Source organism: Lactuca virosa, chromosome 5 (genome assembly GCF_052849685.1).
Source record: "Lactuca virosa cultivar CGN04683 chromosome 5, Lactuca_virosa_CGN04683_v6, whole genome shotgun sequence".
In the NCBI taxonomy this organism is placed as follows: domain Eukaryota; kingdom Viridiplantae; phylum Streptophyta; class Magnoliopsida; order Asterales; family Asteraceae; genus Lactuca; species Lactuca virosa.
Window position 1 is genome coordinate 458,392,723 of NC_136430.1, and position 15,217 is coordinate 458,407,939.

The 15,217-nt window shown below is 32.2% G+C and overlaps 2 protein-coding genes across 4 annotated transcripts; one reads left to right on the top strand and one right to left on the bottom strand.

Moving 5' to 3' along the window:
* Window positions 1–82: 82 nt before the first annotated feature.
* Window positions 83–10,093, top strand: LOC145114537 (sugar transporter ERD6-like 7). Of its 2 annotated transcripts, none has more exons than XM_079050568.1 (19): window positions 83–208; window positions 1,060–1,314; window positions 1,465–1,527; window positions 1,660–1,749; window positions 1,837–1,896; window positions 1,982–2,047; window positions 2,150–2,215; window positions 2,308–2,383; window positions 2,609–2,673; window positions 2,760–2,852; window positions 2,939–3,019; window positions 3,117–3,201; window positions 8,966–9,009; window positions 9,078–9,140; window positions 9,283–9,342; window positions 9,501–9,554; window positions 9,642–9,701; window positions 9,783–9,897; window positions 9,968–10,093. In XM_079050568.1, exons 2-19 carry the CDS (start codon window positions 1,162–1,164, stop codon window positions 10,084–10,086), a joined length of 1,413 nt encoding a protein of 470 aa, XP_078906694.1. In that variant the 5' UTR covers window positions 83–208; window positions 1,060–1,161; the 3' UTR covers window positions 10,087–10,093. The 2 variants fall into 2 exon arrangements, with proteins under 2 accessions (XP_078906694.1, XP_078906693.1); XM_079050567.1 differs by having other exon boundaries at window positions 1,129–1,314.
* Window positions 10,094–10,134: 41 nt separating this feature from the next.
* On the bottom strand, window positions 10,135–13,956 carry LOC145114535 (uncharacterized). 2 transcript variants are annotated; one of them, XM_079050564.1, is made up of 5 exons: window positions 13,398–13,568; window positions 12,793–13,296; window positions 11,313–11,520; window positions 11,044–11,173; window positions 10,135–10,640 (listed from the first exon to the last, which is right to left on the bottom strand). In XM_079050564.1, the coding sequence occupies exons 1-5, from the start codon at window positions 13,427–13,429 to the stop codon at window positions 10,360–10,362; spliced, it is 1,155 nt and encodes a 384-aa protein (XP_078906690.1). In that variant the 5' UTR covers window positions 13,430–13,568; the 3' UTR covers window positions 10,135–10,359. The 2 variants fall into 2 exon arrangements, with proteins under 2 accessions (XP_078906690.1, XP_078906689.1); XM_079050563.1 differs by having other exon boundaries at window positions 12,793–13,956.
* Between the last annotated feature and the right edge of the window lie 1,261 nt (window positions 13,957–15,217).

Sequence of the window (15,217 nt, forward strand, 5' to 3'; positions counted from 1 at the left end):
TCAATAGACGGTCTACGTACTCCGATTCTTCTGGTACTACTACCATTGTCCTATGTAAACTCTTCCAACATACACTCGTAACACTCGGATCTGCGATCCATTGATCCGATAATTTCTGCCAACTTTAAATTCAAACATAATAGCTGCGAAAGGAAGTAGCTACGGCCCCTAAGGATTTCGGTTCACATCTCGCCGGAGGCAAACGCAGGTACGTCCAAATCGGAAGAACATGTGCCCTACATCCTTCCCATTGTGCTTAGTTTCATGTTTACGACTTACAAGTCGAATTATATCATGCAAAACAATCAGTCGTTGATCATTAGGTTTATTATGATGTCTCTGTTATTCATGCAATCATGCGTCTATAATGCGAAGTTTGAGATATGAAGATTTGGAAGTTCAAAGGAGTTTGAACAAATCTCTGCGTAATAGCTGGTAGCTACATTAGGTAATTTCAATCGTCAATAATCGGGTTAGCACTTAGCCGCCTAGCACATACATTATGCAAAACAAGCAGTTTTTGATTGGCTTTATTCTGATCTCTCTTTTGTTCATACGTTTAGAAGTCAAATTGTTTGAAATACGAAGATTTCTCAGTTGAACGGATCTCTATTGAGTATTGAATCATTTCCATAGCCAATTTAATTAGCCAAAAGTTGGTTTAACCACATGATTGCAGACATTGAAAGACCCTAGCTTTGATAGTTATAGAGACCAGTCGGTTGAAGCTGAAGAAAAGAAAGAAGTTTTTTAGACTCTGTGGTTAATAAGAGAAATACGTTTCTGTTTAGCAAACATGAAGAAAACGTGTCATATCATTAACAATTATTGATGTTCCTCTGGAGCTAAGAAACCGGAATTTTCATCATGGGATGTCAAGTATCAAGTTACAATGTTGATGATAGTGATTTGGTTTCCTGTGATTACCATATGTTGTCGTGTTGAATGGTATTTTAGTCTTTTTTTACTAATAGTCAAGACACATGAAGTAAACTTGCATGTATTGAATCGTTGCAATTTTAATGCAAATTAAATCTGAATTTTTTTTCACTTCAACAGTTGATCTACACATCTTCATAAGCAATTTTTGGAATCTTACGAGACATAATACTCATTGGAACTTTACAGATACTATTTGTAGCGAAAGAGGTACAAATAATCATGGCTAATAAAAAAGATATAGAGAGAAGAGACAGAGGTCAAGATGGGTTTAGAGCTCCACTTGTATCTCACGATGAAAGAAAGGAGAATAATTTCATGGTTTACCTCAGCACATTTGTTGCAGTGTGTGGTTCTTATGCATTTGGAACAGGTGTAAGTGCTAAATTCGGTTAGCTGTTTAATTTATCTTCTCCAAACTTAGAATACTAAAACCATGTTGGATTTCATATCAATATCTCACAAGTTTCACATGTGAAAATCTTGTTGGTGCCAATCATGATTCGATTGACTTTTACTCTTCAGGTTGGCTATTCATCCCCTACCGAGGCTGGCATCAGGAGAGATCTAAATCTAACAATGGCACAGGCGAGTTTTTACAGCATTTAGCCCAAGTGCATTATAATCTTTTTGAAACATAATTATCAAGCAATATAAATATAAAGCAAAGACATTTTGAAATATATAAAGTCTAATTATATGTTTTTGTTGTCTTTGTAGTATTCTTTATTTGGGTCAATATTGACATTTGGTGCAATGATTGGTGCCATAGCAAGTGGGCCCATGGCTGATTTATTCGGTCGTAAAGGGGTAATTAAGTTAACCATTATCATTTAAATTACCTTCCAACTTTTTACAAAATCAAAAAATTAAATCTTCTAATCAACTATTGAACAGGCATTGAGAATATCAAGTGTTTTCTGCATAGGAGGTTGGCTAGCCATTTATTTTGCTCAGGTAGTCACCATTTTTACTCACAGAAGTCATTAAATCTTTAAAACAGAATGACGAAATAATTTTTTTTTTATATTATCATGGAAAGGGCCCTATGCCTCTGGATATTGGAAGACTAGCAAATGGATTTGGAATGGGAGTCTTTTCCTATGTGGTAGGTACATCACTCTGCCTGAAATTATTAAACTTATATGACTAATTATAACTATTTGTTTGCATAGGATAATGAACATCTTTAAATCTTTAATGCTGTAAGGTACCTGTGTTCATAGCTGAAATAGCACCCAAACAATTACGAGGCTTGTTAACAGCAGCAAATCAGGTTGTCAATGCAAAATCCCATTTTAGTATTTAACTATTTATAATTCAACATGCAAAATTTAATTATTTTAAGTGTTTCTGATTACTTTGCAGCTCTTAATCGTTACTGGAGTGTCAGTTTCCTTTGTAGCAGGAACAATCCTACATTGGCGAACCATGGCTTTGGCAGGTTTCTGGAAATCATTATGTACTTCCTTTCTTTCTTTCAATCAAGATTTTTTCCACCAATGGCACTAATAAATAATAAATAAGAATTAATATAGTTATGTCTACAAGAGCTAAAGAATATCACATCCTTTTAAAACAAAAGGCGAAAAAGGAACAAAAAGCAACATCATCTACCTAAACCTTACTAACAGGTGATGAAATGTGAATCACAATGATTTGGTTGCAGGATTGATTCCATGTGGTGTTTTACTATTGGGCCTCTTTATTATACCAGAATCTCCTAGATGGCTGGTAAGGTTTAAGTGAAAAAAAAACACAAAGTATTATAATTATAAAGGTGAAGATTTAAGAAATGTTGATATGCATATTGCATTCAGGCTAAGATAGGAAAACAAAGGGAATTTGATGCTGCACTAAGGAAACTTCGTGGGGAGGAAATTGATGTATCTGAGGAGGCAGCTGAAATCAGGGTTTTCATTTCAAACCTTTTCTTTTTTCACAGAATTATGAAAATTGAGAGGGGTATCAATTAACAAAATGTTGCAATATTTCACAGGAATATATAGAAACACTGGAAAGGCTTCCAAAAGCCAGACTAATTGATTTGTTTCAGAGCAGATACTTGAGTTCTGTTATTGTAAGTTTTTGATATTGTTACTAGATCTTTTTGATGACACTCATGTAACATGAAAAGGTTTAATGCTAACCTTGTTTTATCCACTTCTAATGAGAAGATAGGAGTTGGGCTGATGATCTCTCAACAATTTGGAGGAATAAACGGAATTTGTTTTTACGCAAGCAGTATTTTCGCGTCTGCAGGTACTTACAATATCTATGTGCTCAACCCAAATTTAACTAAGTTCTTTTAAAAAAAATATACATACATGTGATGCGAACATCACTACGTAAGGGGCATTAGGAATGTTAGAGGGCCAGGTGTCATCATCTGCTTACAAGTAGACATGTTGTTTGGTGGAACTGAAAAATCCTCATTTAAGGAGCTATATATGTATGATGTAATTCAAAATAATACCCAAAAGTGGCTAGGGTTTATAATGAAAGAAGGGAAGAAAAATTACAAGTTCATACACAAGAATACATGTACATTATTTGGTAATTCGGTAGGGAAGAAAACAGAAATAAAAAGGTGTACCATTTTATTAAAAGATTGCGAGAAGTACGCTAGTAGAAAACTAGAGTTCCTCTTCTAAAAAACATATTTGAAGACTTTTTTGGTGTAAGGATGAGAAACATGATCGATTTGAAAATTATGAGAGGTCTATGTGCAAGCGGTATCCCTTTTAGCGTGTTGCACAATCCTTAGTTTCTTGAGATGGTAAACGCAATCAACAAAGAACCATCTAGGTTAAAAACCCCTATCAAGCGAAAAAAAAAAAGTGAGAAAAGTTTTGATTTAAGAATGGGTCAGAGATATAGAAAAAAGATTTAACACTCGTAAAGATATACATTATTCACTAGGTGTTTCAATTATATATGATGGGTGGCCAAACGTCAAGCACAATCCATTGATTAGTGTCATTGTTGTTGTGAATAGTCGTGGATCTATGTTTATGTATGTAGAGGTTTTTTTAGTTTAGATAAAACATGAATAGTAGCAAAATTTTGGAGCTATTGAATTGGTAGGACCAAACAATGTTCTTCAAGTTAAGATAAACAATTCAAAGCAAAAGAGGGAGATTGAGAAGGTATATATATATATATATATATATATATATATATATATATATATATATATATATATATATATATATATATATATATATATATATATATATATATATATATATATGAAAAAAGTGAATATGTGGCTGGCATGTATGTAATGTTAGGTATAGAACCATTAAAATTGACTTCATTTTGATTAAACAACACATTTTTCTTTCATTGTTAGCTTCTTCCCATTGCCTTTGAACTCATATTATATTTGATTTCGTGATTCATCCCCAATATCTATCTATTTCGAATGTGTTTTTTTATTAGACTTTTAGTAGGTTTCATAACTTCATTCAATACCTATCTTATGTATACTTGTATGGTTTTTCTATCATACCTTATGGAAAGAGGTTTAGTGAGTTTTTTAATGAACAATTTCAATCTTTAATGTAGTTTTCTGTATTAAATTTCAATTTGGAGACCTACAAGTAGTTGGTAAAATACTTTTACGTGTGGTTTGTAGTGCACAATTAAACTTATAAAATTTCGTAAAAATATATACATAAATATATATACAAAGCTTAGCATAAGCTCTAATAGAGGATGCAAAAAATATGATAGAAAGATTTGATTGCATTTTGTTAAAACTATGTAGTTTTTTTATGGTTCTATATCTAACATTAGGTACATGACAGCCACATATTCCCTAAGCCCTATATATATATATATATATATATATATATATATATATATATATATATATATATATATATATATATATAGACAAAAAACCCTAAAAAATGCATAAAAAAAATACTTAGAGATCACAAAACTTTTTTTTTGAAATTTTTTTTGAAAAAATCGCACCTTTTAACACAAAATCGCTGAAAAAATTTTTGAATTTTTTTTTTATAAAAAAGAATGATTTTTTATTTTTTTTTCAGCGAAATTTTAAAAAAAGCTGCGATTTTTTGATGTGTAAAGTCAAAAAAAAAAAGTTTTGTGATGTCTAGGTATTTTTTTTATGCATTTTTGTGATTTTTAGGGTTTTTTTGTTTTCCATATAACCCTTCCCATATCTTGGTAACTTTCAAAAAATCATGATAGAAGACAAATGTATGAATGAATGGATACCAATTTGTAAGTTCTTTTACAATTCAAATGAAATCTCTTCACACTGTGAATATATGAGTAAGTGCTTTAGTATTTTCTCAATCAAAGAATTGTTGGTAATTGTGATAGTATTTTTTTTTATTTGATTTCATCTAGTTTTGGAGTTTCTGAACCATAATTTGTCTACCAATTGATTTCCTCCATGGTCACTTCATCCATTTGAGTAGCTGCAATAAAATGAAGCCATTTTTTTCATGTGGAATGTTGTGAATTGCTCTCACAACACCTGTTCTTCTTCTTGATCAACAAGAAAATAGGTTTTGTTATAACTAGAATACTTTCAACATCCTCCCAAAAAATTTCACTCCTAATGGTTTTAATAATCAATAATTTGGTTCTCTTAGTTTACATCATCCTAGTAAGGGAGATGGTTGTAGCAAGAGCATCCCTACAATTCATTAACCTTTGCAACAAAAGGTAATAAGACACAAACCTAGTCTTGACCACTTTTAACAATTCTAACTTTGCATTATCTCTAAAAGTTGTCAAAGCTTGATTGTGATTAGAAAAACTTAACAATTACTTTTCCTCTTCTATACATATTTATCAATGAATAAACTCATTTACAAAGTCTTTAAAAATCAAGTTCACAATATGTACACAACAAGGAGATCAAAATATATGTTTTTGTGTATTTTCAATCTACCTTCCAACACCTATGCCATTTGTTAAGTTACCTGTCACAACTTGAAGGAGATTGATTGATTCAAGCGCTTCCGTTGCTCCAAGTAAAACATTTGCTATTGCTACTCATGTTTTCTCTAAACCATAAAAGTCTTCTGCATACATGAACATCGCCCTATGACTATTCACATCAATAAAGTGTGCTTGGTGTTTGACCCCCCATTAGATACGATAGAAACTATTTGCAAATAACACATATTTTTAAAGTGTAACGCCCAACAAATTAATAGAAATTACACCCTAAAAGTTTCACTTTTATAATACAAAATAGTCAAGTATACTTTCATATTAACTTGATAGCATACAAGTAGTTATCGTTAACATATAATAAAAGATACATCCAAGGATCGAGTCAGGTATGACAAAGTGTTTACATCAAAATACAAAATTATACAGGTACTACAAAAGTCTTCTATCCTTTAGTTACACCTTTACCCCTATATCATTATTACTTGGTCCTCAAAAATAAGAACATAATATAGGGTAAGCTTTACAAGCTTAGTGAGTAATGTAATCAACATAAACATAACAACAACAATCACAATATACAATATTTAAACAAGGTTATATTCCACTCTTTAGTTTCAACATCAAATATTCAACTATGTCAGTTATAATCTTTAAGCTATTAGTTATATCAGTTATATTCAACTATAACTATTCAACTATACTCAATCATTGCTTTTCTACTATAAATAGCTTATGTCGGTTATAGTTGAATATAACTATTCAACCATACTCAATCATTGCTTTTCTGTTATAAATAGCTATGTCAGTTAAATTCAGTTATACTCAGTTACTGCTTTTCAACCATTTCCAGCTCGTATAATTTGAGTAGTTTCGCATATCATGCTAGCATAAGATTTACCCCTCATTGGAGGTGTATGAGATTACTCACCTTAAGATGACATATATACTTGAAACTCTAGTTCTTGAGGCCCATATTTATTTTTACTCTAGAAGCTATGAAAATAACATCACTTAAGCATCATAGCCTAAGGTATAACTAGTTAATTTATAAACTTAAACAAATACCTCCACCATGTTTATAGAGCTAATTTCATGATTAAAACTAAAGATGATCCATGAATATCTTGTCATATGTCTTAATTCATCAAGATATGAGATTAATTTCACTTTGTTCATCATTTCACCAAACTATTGTTTTTATCTATCTTCTTCATCTCAAGAATTTAACCATGGATTTCATTTATAATACTTGAAGTTATTATTAGTAAGCTCATTACAACATCATCATCGAGTTTTTTTTTCATGGAGGCATGTACGATTAAGGGTTACATCACCCATCAATTTCTACCATGAAAACTACAACCAAGCTTTGTAAGAATGTGAACCTTACCTCTAATCTAAGAGATGAAGTTTAATTCTTGTTTACTTGAAGTTCGTTTGCATCAAACTTTTTCTCCAAGGTTTTAGCTCTTAAAAAACCCCTTAGTTAGCTCTCGATATATGTGTGTGAGAAATGAGGACCACTAACCGAGTTGGTATTTTAAACACACCCCTAGGGCTTTGAACTTGAGACATGGCCCGTGTCTCCATAGACACGGCCTGTGTCTCACTTAAAAATGTCCATAAAGGCAATGTACTTCATTAAAACGAGTTTGGAGATGATTATAGGACTTCGACACATTGCTCGTTTCATACGAACTCAGATTTTGATGGTCTTTGTATTCACACGTTCGTATTTGAGTCAACTACAACTTTCTTTTAGATTAATTCACCAAAAAACTATTATATGTTTACTTATTAAGTCATAAATGAGGGGTTATACATCATTCTCCTTTATAACTATAAGTTAACCTATATTTTAAATTCATCTATTCATATATTCTAGCAAAATACACGTTTTAACCCCTTACTAACTTATAAATATATTACACCTCTCATAATGTCATCAGCTACAAAAAAATAGTGTTACATAAAGAGTGTTAAATCTTTTTCTACATCTCTAACACATGTTCAATCAAAACTGTTCTCGCTTAACAACGATTTATAACTTAGATGGTTCCTTGTTGATTGCGTTTACCATCTTGAGAAACAAGTATTGCACAACACATTAAAAGAATATCATTTGTACATAGACCTCTCATAATTTTCAAATCGATCCTGTTTTTCTCTCCATTACACCAATAGAATCTTCAACGGTTTTTTTTTTTAAGAGGAACTGTGTTTTTTTTTTACTAATTACAGAGTTTTTTAAGGAGAGAGAAACCACTATTTTTTCTATAGATTTCACTTTGTTCAACAAGTGTTCGTACTTCTTGCACTCTTTTAGTAAAGCTGTACGTTGTTTTATTTCTGCTTTCTTCCCCTCCGAATAACCAAAAAACTGTACATGTATTATTGTGTATGAACTTTTAATTTTTGTGGTTGTAATGCATACAAATCCATACCTTTGCACACAAATACTGTTCGCTTCTTGTAATTTTTGTGGTTGTGATGCATACAAATCAGCATCGTAAATACGTAAATCTCCTCATTCGAGTTTGTGTTATCTGGGGTCTTTATTTTCTAAATATTTTTTATGGTTGTAATAGCACTAAAGCATTTATGAAAATATATCTCTTTCTTCTTTGCATTCTTAGCATTCTCTGCATGCTCCCATCTTTTTCTTTGTTAACTTCCAGAATCATTTCACCATTGATTCCCCATATTTGCATCATATTGCTAAACGTTGGGAACTTCTTCACCCTTAACTCAGTTATTCTTCTCTGCATCATTTTGGGTTGCTAAACAATAATAACAAAAAACATTTCAGGAAATATTTGAAGATTAATAAATTTCATGATTCATGAATTTGTAACTGGGCCTGGACTAGTCATGCCTCAACTAGTCATACAACTAGTCCTAAACTGGTCATGAATTTGTAACCAAGCCTTTTATGTAAAAATATAGGACATATCAAGAGGACCCATCAGGCCTTGAAAACCAAGCTTTTTAGGCCGTTCATGGGCCTAGGCCCATTTGTTCACCTAGGTGTAAGTAACACCATCAAATCATTTATTGTAATATTTTGTTGTATGATTTTCAGGATTTCCTGCTGATACTGGTACAATAATCTACGCTGTTCTTCAGGTAATATAAATCTAGACATTCTTCTTGTTTGATGATATTTTATTACTTACAATGTCCTCTTCTTCCAGGTTGTGGTTACCACCCTTAATGCACTCCTTGTAGACAAACTTGGTAGAAAGCCACTCTTACTGGTAAGTTCAATATATATTATATACGTACCAACACCACATTTATATATAACTAATGTGTTAAATGTTGTTATTATATATATACCCGATACAACCTTTAGTTCAATTTATACCATTTTTAATAACATGTAATGTATATCTCAAGGTTTCTTTGGTGGGGATGACTTTGGGCTGTATATCAACAGCAGCTTCATTCTACTTCAAGGTAATCATCACACACTAAACCTTTACATTATCTTCTCTTGCAAAATCAAAATTTTCTTTTCTTATTTCATGTTATATATGCTGTTAAGACTACTCATCAGGCAATTTAAGTAAATGTAGGATTTAATCATCTAATCTAACAATCTTCTCGTGCACTAGACTTATCAAATAGCTTTAGGAGTAGCACCTGCACTAGCTGTGACGGGCATTCTGGTAAATATTCCATCATATCACTTGCAAAACTGAAACTACAAACATTTATATATTTTTGTTCTAAAATCTTTATTTTTTCCAACTCAGTTGTATATAGCAGGGTTTTCAATAGGAATGGGAGCAGTTCCATGGGTTATAATGTCTGAGGTATATATTAATCATAACAATAATCGCTTTTTAAAATTCTTATCCGTTAATTAATCAGATGAATGTTTTGTATATATCTAGATTTTCTCTATTGACATCAAAGGCGCTGCTGGTGGGCTTGTCACGCTTGTAAACTGGGCTGGTGCATGGGCCGTTTCCTACACTTTCAATTTTCTCTCCAAGTGGAGTTCTTATGGTAAGCTTTGATACATCATGTATCTCTCATGTCATTTGACAACATTGTTTTTTTTTTTTGTTTTTTTCAGGTACGTTTCTTCTATATGCAGCAGTAAACGTATGTTCTATTCTGTTTGTGATGAAAACGGTACCCGAAACAAAAGGAAAAACTTTGGAACAGATACAAGCTGCCATTAATGGCTACTGACACAAATGTCACTCATTACAAGTTTTTGATATTTTACATTACATTGACTTGACAATAAATCTTTTATCATATCATATAATATATCAAAAGTCGCTCACAGTTCACAATACGTAATCAAACTACACAAATACATCAAATTTTTACATGGACAAGTTCCTCTCCTGTAAAAGTGTAAATCACCTACCAAAGCGTATTTCAACTCAAAAAAAAAAAAAAAAAACAAATATATGTATATAATATAGTAACTATCTCAATATTAATTTATCTATATATCTATGATCTATCTAACGTTTGCATCTTCCATACACCTTTTGATGAATTAGAATTTGTTATTTTCACAACTTTTTGTTTAGAATGTCGATGATGCCTTGATCTAACGTATTGTTGTGGAGGTGGCACCTCTACCTTTGTTACATCGACTTTGACTATATGATGGTCAGAAGTACCTTTTGATGATAAAACCATATATGAACCCGGAACAAATTTATATGGAGAGTCGGGTGACACCAATAAGTAATCTACCCTTGTACCATACTTACACGTACCTTGTACATCTGCATTAAATCATTAAAAAAAAGTTACAAACTTTCAAATTAATTTCTAAAAAGAAACAAATTGACATATTAAAAAATTAAATACTTTTTAATAAATCAAAACATAAATAACATATTAAATAAAAACACAAAATTGACGTATTTATTGCAATACTAGTATTCTAATAAAAAAAAATATACACAATTGACACGTTATTTTTGTAACAAAAAAGATGTAAGAGAAATTTGTAGAAAGTGAAAAAATATAAGGGGTAATTTTGAAAACCTATACAAGTTAGAAAAAATAAATATAATTGGAATAGTCCTTTTGGTATTAAAAGTTATGTATGATGAATCACTATTTGCAATAAATATTGCACATTTTTGACCAAAAAGTTGTGTTATGATAGTTAAGGATTTGTACTTTGGCCTTTCGCGATGATGACTACCGATTCATATTCTCCCGCAAAATCCTTAGCGTCGGTGTATTGTTTGTTCTTCAAGTACTTCATCACTTCAACTTTTGGTGTCGGTTTTCCCATTTCTTCATAATACTGGGAAAAAAAAACACAAGTTAGAATGTTAAGCCTTGATTTTCTCTCGACACTGTGTGTAGCAAGTGTGAGACTCGTAACAATATTCATATGGTTTCGTGATATTTAGAATAGAAAGATTGGATTTTTTTTTATGTACCTTTACAATGTCTGTCCATCTTTCGGGTGAGTAATCAGTTTCATCAAGAGAGTTGATACCTCCGGCTAAAATATGTGGTCTCTCATTAGATTCAATAATGGCATTTATCTGCTTCATACGCCACTTTTCGTCAAGATGATCAAGAAGTGTACAGTGGAAATCAACTTCTCCAGTTTGTGGAACATCAATTGTTGCCTTTAATACGTTCCTACATCCATTTCAACAACCGTTAGCTTATTATGTTTCTTTCATTTATCTATCCACCATCCAACCACACAAAGAAAAACATGGACCACCTAATGCAAAATCACCATATTATTTGAAGAAAATTTAATGACATGTATACATAAATGGAAAAGGATTGGAACCCTTGATGTGTACAAATTATAATTGAAGCATGGGCTTTTAGTAGCAATCAAGAGGTGAAAATTTGCAATCACATCCCACAAAATAATCTTTAAGAATACTTTTAGTAGCTGTTGAACTTTTTAATAGCATACAGCTGTTCCCAAACATGATACACCAAACAGCACTAATCTTCAACTTGTTATCTGGATTTTATGAATTATTCAGTAGAAATAAAGATTGGTGTCTAATATTTGTAACCCCACCCCCGTTCCATATGTTAAGAAGTAAGAACCCTCTCCAACTCATTTTTCATATTTAATTAAATGAAATCGGTATTCATATCTTTTATATGTGAAAACTTCAATTTTGATTTTTGATTGAACCAAAATAAATTGAAAAGAGTGCAGACAGACAAAATGGTATGGACAAAAATGGGTTGATTTGGATTGAATATTCGTAATGTCTACATTTTTTTATTTATTAATTTTCATGAATAAATAATACATTAAACATGGCTACGAAAATAATTATTAAAAGAATGATACATTTCTTTTGAATAAAATAATTTAGAAAGTTAAAAACGCTTTAATATACTTTTATAGCTTCTAGACCATTCAATATATTTCTTTCTAACGAATTTTTTTCTAATCGTATACAGATCTATCTATTTTCACGTAAAATAGGTCGAAAATATCCCTTTTAATATCTTTTGCTATATCTTGAAGTACTATTTGGTCCATTTATAGCTTTTCACAATTACTATTCTTTTGTACTATATGCCCTTTTCCTTACGGAATTCTAACCCCCTTTGCTTCTTCGAAAAAAGGTTACATTAAGTAATGGCCCCATCAATTGAAGACATGATTGAACCCAAAAGTATTTATATCGTCGTTTTTATTTTAAAGACAAGTAATTATAGAAATCCACAAGATCATTTAGTTAAAACAACATTAATGCAAACAAGAAAACAAGTAATAATCACACAAGAATCTTTCTTTTGTTTGACGGATGTTTGCAACTTTGCATTAATGTGTCGAGAGTGATAATACGATATTAAGTTGTCATAATTGTATAACTAATGTCCATAAGAAAGAAATATTTATAAAATAAGGGTATAAAAGTAATTTTGAACCTGAAATCGGAATCATCAAAAATCTTTTGAACTTTGGATCGTTTAATCGGCCATTTTGATAAAACCGCGTTGCCGTATTCCGGTGCCCAACTCTCGGCAAAAACATAATTCATGCCCAAAGCAGCAGCCAAATCCGATAATGGCTTCATATCTTTCTCTTCTTCTGCTTTAACATCCTGTAAAGCTAATATATCTGCATCCAATTCTTTCAAAACTTCAAGAACAGTTTTCGTTGACCTATAACCTTTCCCTCTTTGATTTTCAGATTCTTTTGAAGGAAAACTGTTTTGTGATCTTAAAACACCTTTCCCTTTCAAAATCCTACTTATACCCTTCGAATTACTAGTTTTTGAACTCGGGCCTTCTTCCGTTTCGTCTATGGCGAAGCTTAACTGCCCACTTCGCTTCAGTGAGATCTCGTTGTCCGGTAAATTGATTGAAACTCTTAGCTTTGATTTTGCGAATTTCTGCTGTTTTGATACAGTTTCTGAACTGCTCATGGAGCTGCTTGAATGCAATGGTGATTGCTTTAATATACTTTTGGGACGATCAATCATTGATTTTGATCTTGAATTGGTGTAAGAAACAGAGCAATTTGATGGTACCTTACTACTGTAATCTTGTTCGTCTTCGCCATAGTCAAAGCTTGAAGCTTTTTCAGTCAACTCTGGAACTGCTGGTGCCATGGAGAACAAAGCGGCATTAAAAGTTGCGATTCGGATTGGGGTTTCTGATTTCCCCAAATGATTATTTGGATGAATTGTGGCTGACCCATTTGTGTTTGATAAATCCTGAGTTCTGGAATTCGATTTCCCGAACCTTTTGATAATGACTTTCGGTTTTGCACGGCGGCGCACCGGCCACCGGAACTTTGAGCAGAGTCGCCGGAGGTTTTTGTTGAAGATACTAAGCATTTTTCAAGAGGAAACTTCACCCTATTTGAGGGCTCTGATTCCTCCTTTCAGTTCTTGATTGAAAAACTGAAATCTTTGATGATAATCAATAGTTGAAGAAGTGATTTTTGTGGGTATCAAAGAGTGGAATGAGTTGTTTAAGGAATTGGGAAATTTAGTTCGGTTTGATGTTTGTTTGTTTGTAGGTTTGTTATTAGTAGTGAGAGAGGCGCAGAAAAGGTTTTAATGAAGGGAGAGTCTTCTCGGAAACAAGCTTGGTGACATTTGGCAATAATTAAGAGGTCCTCTGTCACCTTTTTCTTTTTGTTTTTTATATTTGGAAAATTGAGAAAAATCACGACATACACACACAATATATATATATATATATATATATATATATATATATATATATATATATATATATATATATATATATATAGGCAAATGTCATATTAGCCCATCAAATTTTTCGCGTTTTTTTTAAAAGGTCACTAAACTATTTTTTTTTTCACATTAAAGGAATATACTTTCATTTGACCGTATAATTACATCCTTTTACCGATTCTAAAAGGTTTATTCCATATTTTCGTGACATGTGGCACCACCGTGGAATATTACTGTTGTAATCTTGGTCCCCAAGAATTGTCAAGTCATCGTTAATGGTCCCCCTTACAAATCCGTCTTCCCCTAAATCCGTCTTCCCCACCACTTTGTTACCCTAATCCGTAACCTTCACATAATACCACGACTTCGTTTTTTTCCCACCTATAAGTGAAGGAGATGGCCTCAGAACAAAGCTTCTCCTATGGTGCTTTCAGAGCTTCGGAACTAGACTTACCAAGTGATTACGAACTTCATGCCATGGAAACCCAAGTGCAGATTGATGAATTGAGAGATGAGATGCGACAACAGCTTGGCGAGTTAAGGGAGGAGATACGTTACTTGAAAAGGAAAGTGACCATGATGGGTGTTGTTGGAGTTGCAGTGATGTCGTTGATCGGGGTTCGTGTTTGCATCGACTGCAGTGGATGTGGATTTTGGTGGGTGTAGTTTAGTTCGTAGCTAGCACGATGTCGATTGGTCTCTTTTGGGTTATCAGCGTTGTCGAAGGTTGTTTCTTTTTGTCTAATTTCGTCATCTTCTAGTATTATATGTATGTATTAGGTTATGTGTTGTTGGTTATTTTAACTAGTGGTGCCCATTGACGATGTAATGGTTTTTAGAACCAAATTTTTGGGGGGTTTTTGGTAAGACAATAACCTCAGTTGTAATGGATGAATGAAATGAAATGTAGTTCCTATTATAACCATTGTTTTGCTTTGCATACGATGTTATGCTTTGTAATGAAATGTACCATAATTTGATGTTATCCTTTTGTTCAAGTTTTGCTTTTCTATCGTTATTAATCGGCTTGCTCTTATGTTAATTGTTTATGACATTTGCCCATGTAGAAGTACATTGTTATATGAAAGTACTTTGTTATGTCGAATTACCTTGGAAGTACAATACTAAACAAAAATTCATGTTAT

Excerpts from the sequence above, each read along its gene's own strand:
- LOC145114537 (XM_079050568.1), top strand. The coding sequence starts at position 1,162 with ATGGCTAATAAAAAAGATATAGAGAGAAGAGACAGAGGTCAAGATGGG. Across the intron at positions 1,528-1,659 it reads TAAATCTAACAATGGCACAG|TATTCTTTATTTGGGTCAAT; the intron begins GCGAGTTTTTAC and ends TTGTCTTTGTAG. Across the intron at positions 2,853-2,938 it reads AGGAGGCAGCTGAAATCAGG|GAATATATAGAAACACTGGA; the intron begins GTTTTCATTTCA and ends AATATTTCACAG.
- LOC145114535 (XM_079050563.1), bottom strand. The coding sequence starts at position 13,706 with ATGCTTAGTATCTTCAACAAAAACCTCCGGCGACTCTGCTCAAAGTTC. Across the intron at positions 11,521-12,792 it reads TTTGATGATTCCGATTTCAG|GAACGTATTAAAGGCAACAA; the intron begins GTTCAAAATTAC and ends AAATGGATGTAG. Across the intron at positions 10,641-11,043 it reads CATCATCGCGAAAGGCCAAA|ATGTACAAGGTACGTGTAAG; the intron begins GTACAAATCCTT and ends GATTTAATGCAG.